The following is a 544-nucleotide window of genomic DNA, read 5'->3' as shown; positions in this document are numbered from 1 at the left end:
CAGAGATTTCCAGGACAGCGGGGGATAGAGAGAGACCCTGTCTCAAAAAGACAACAATATATATATATATATATATATATCCCAGTAAAGTGTGCTTTCATATAAATGCAAAAGCAAATCTTACCTTTCTTTACACGTTTTGGCTTTTTCAGTCGTTTGGGTTTCCATTCTTCCTCTTGGTTCTCTTTTTGTTCGAATTCCTCATCTTTTTCCTCCTCTTCCTCCTCCTCTTCCTTCACATTTTTTACCTTTATTTGTGATTCCCTTCTGGGTTTCTTGACAATTTCCTCTAATTCCTTCTCCAAGTCTCTGTTTTTTATCAATGTATAATGGAGCTTCTCATTTAACTCATCAAACTTTTCCTCTGCGTGTATGGTTCTGTTTTCAATCTCCCTGGTGTGGACGATTGTGAAACAGTGAAACACAACAAAGAGAGGGGTGAAAAAGTACCCTTCACTTGGCCAACACTTATTGGACTCAATATAGAAAAAGGGAAAACATGAAGTTGGGTGGGTAAGGAGGTGGGGTAGATCCAGGAGGGGGT

The 544-nt window shown here is 39.3% G+C and overlaps 1 protein-coding gene across 1 annotated transcript in view; it reads right to left on the bottom strand.

Annotated features, from left to right (window-relative positions):
- Nucleotides 1-544, bottom strand: part of Axdnd1 (axonemal dynein light chain domain containing 1) — a 107,019-nt gene that overhangs the window by 5,099 nt on the left and 101,376 nt on the right. Inside the window, exon 24 of the mRNA XM_029560201.1 lies at nt 125-393. Within this exon, the coding sequence (XP_029416061.1) occupies nt 125-393 (269 nt within the window). The remainder of the gene's footprint in view (nt 1-124; nt 394-544) is intronic.

The sequence above is a fragment of the Nannospalax galili genome, unplaced genomic scaffold, assembly GCF_000622305.1.
Source record: "Nannospalax galili isolate Female #2095 unplaced genomic scaffold, S.galili_v1.0 scaffold429, whole genome shotgun sequence".
In the NCBI taxonomy this organism is placed as follows: Eukaryota; Metazoa; Chordata; class Mammalia; order Rodentia; family Spalacidae; genus Nannospalax; species Nannospalax galili.
This window is presented reverse-complemented; position numbering and strand designations above follow the sequence as displayed.